Here is a 1,940-nt window from a genome sequence, read left to right on the forward strand (position 1 = left end):
GGATGTAATAATTTCATATTTAAAGTACTTTCAGAAGTTTGTTTCCTGAATATGAGTGGACTTTTCCTTTAACAGTTTTTCTGTGTTCCCGTGTTCTCAGTATAAAAGGATAAAGCCCTTAAGACAAAGTAAACCCTCTGTGCCCCTTATGTACTATAGTGAATGACAGAGAAAAATGACATCATCATAAATATCTGATACTTCCTGTATCAAGAGACATTACAGAGTTTTTATTTTGTTCGTTCAGCTCTTCAATCAAGACTACTTTTCAGTTTTAAAATGGTTTCGATAGAATGTATTTATGTTTCATACTTTTAATATAAATTATTTTCTTTAGATTTAAAATATTTCTGTCTTTCTTTTAGGAAAACCAGAGAAGAGTGCTGCGCCTGTAATTCCTCAGCCTGTGCCGGGTGGTGTTGTCCCTGATCCATGCAAAGCCACGCTGGATGCAGTCATGTCAGGTCCTGAGACTCTGATACAATCAGCTTTATTTTTCAATTTATATAAGATAAAATCAACGTTTTCGCCTTTTTAAGAAGGTCTGTAACCCTCCAGTAATTTCTTCTCTAATTTTTGTGTGTGCATGTAGCTCCATCAAGTAAGACATATGTTTTCAGTGGACAGTATGTGTGGACGGTGTCCAGCTCTGGTCATAGCTCTCCCACTCTGATTGCTGGGCTGTGGAAGGAGCTGCCAGGAAGCATCGATGCAGCTGTTTATTCTCAGCGGAGCGGCAAATCTTACTTCCTGAAAGGTGGATTTATTATTTCATGCTAGACAAGGTTCATTTGTAATAAAGAAAATCCATCTTGTAGATTATGCAACTTTGTTTTAAACTGGATTTGAATTCATTTCAGGGGACAAAGTGTGGAGGTACACAGGTTTCAAACTTGACAGAGGCTTCCCCAAACGTTTGACCAACATCCCAGCAAATATCGACTCTGCTCTTTATCTCCCCAAGAACAAAAGGCTGATCTTTCTCAAGGTAAGAAACAGAATCACCGTTTCCATCGACTCACACTATTCTGCAACTCCTCCATCTGTAAATGAACATGTTTATCTGTGCTTAGGGTTCCGGATACTGGCCTTGGGATGAATTTGGTCGCACAGACCTTCGTTCATACCCCAAACCTATTGGGCATCTTTTTAACGGGGTACCCAGCAACACGGACGCCGCTGTGACGTGGACGGACGGCAATGTGTACGTGTTTAAAGGCAGCCAGCACTGGCGAGTCAACCTCAAGGATCAAACGGTGGAGAAGAAATATCCCCGGGACACAGCATCTCACTGGATGCAGTGTGATGATTGAACCACCGGGGGCCCTCAGCGCCTCAACGCAGACATGATCTAAACAGTTTCTGTTTAAAGCAGTGAAGAAATATCTGGGATAATTTGACTCAGTTTTTAGGGCTGATACCACAGGATCCTCCTCCTGTTAAATCCTGTTATGACTGTAAACTTATCAGACCATAGATGAGGCTGTATTACTGCAATAAAAGTTGGAATAACTCAGATTTATAGTCATTTTGTTTATATTAACTCAGTAGCAAATATCTTACACTGAAACTATTGCTATTCCTGTATTTTATTTATTCTGCGATTTATGTGAATTGTACAAGAATAAGTTACCTGGATTGGTTTTTCATACATAAATCATGACATAATTGTCAAACTGACTAAGAATAGTTATTCAGGTAAGAGAAAATCTACAATATGATCATTTAGGGTCTACATTTTAATAAACTTTATAAAGACTGTGTAACATTTTCTCTCTGATTGCCTGAGAGTGAACAGAGTTTCACTTCCCCTGTTTGGTGTCAGTTTAGATTGTTTAAATTATATTTATTCACTAAATTCAGGAATAAAAGGGGGATTTTATAGTCGGATGGATGGATGGATGGATGGATGGATGGATGGATGGATGGATGGATGGATG

The 1,940-nt window shown here is 38.9% G+C and overlaps 1 protein-coding gene across 1 annotated transcript in view; it reads left to right on the top strand.

Moving 5' to 3' along the window:
• The window catches only part of LOC107080695 (matrix metalloproteinase-19-like), a 10,282-nt gene extending 8,760 nt beyond the window's left edge, over positions 1–1,522 (top strand). The window contains exons 6-9 of the mRNA XM_015368902.1: positions 366–464; positions 593–757; positions 861–988; positions 1,074–1,522. Of these exons, the coding sequence (XP_015224388.1) occupies positions 366–464; positions 593–757; positions 861–988; positions 1,074–1,313 (632 nt within the window). The 3' untranslated portion in view covers positions 1,314–1,522. The remainder of the gene's footprint in view (positions 1–365; positions 465–592; positions 758–860; positions 989–1,073) is intronic.
• Positions 1,523–1,940: the final 418 nt, after the last annotated feature.

Source organism: Cyprinodon variegatus, unplaced genomic scaffold (assembly GCF_000732505.1).
Source record: "Cyprinodon variegatus isolate N-32 unplaced genomic scaffold, C_variegatus-1.0 Scaffold2227, whole genome shotgun sequence".
In the NCBI taxonomy this organism is placed as follows: domain Eukaryota; kingdom Metazoa; phylum Chordata; class Actinopteri; order Cyprinodontiformes; family Cyprinodontidae; genus Cyprinodon; species Cyprinodon variegatus.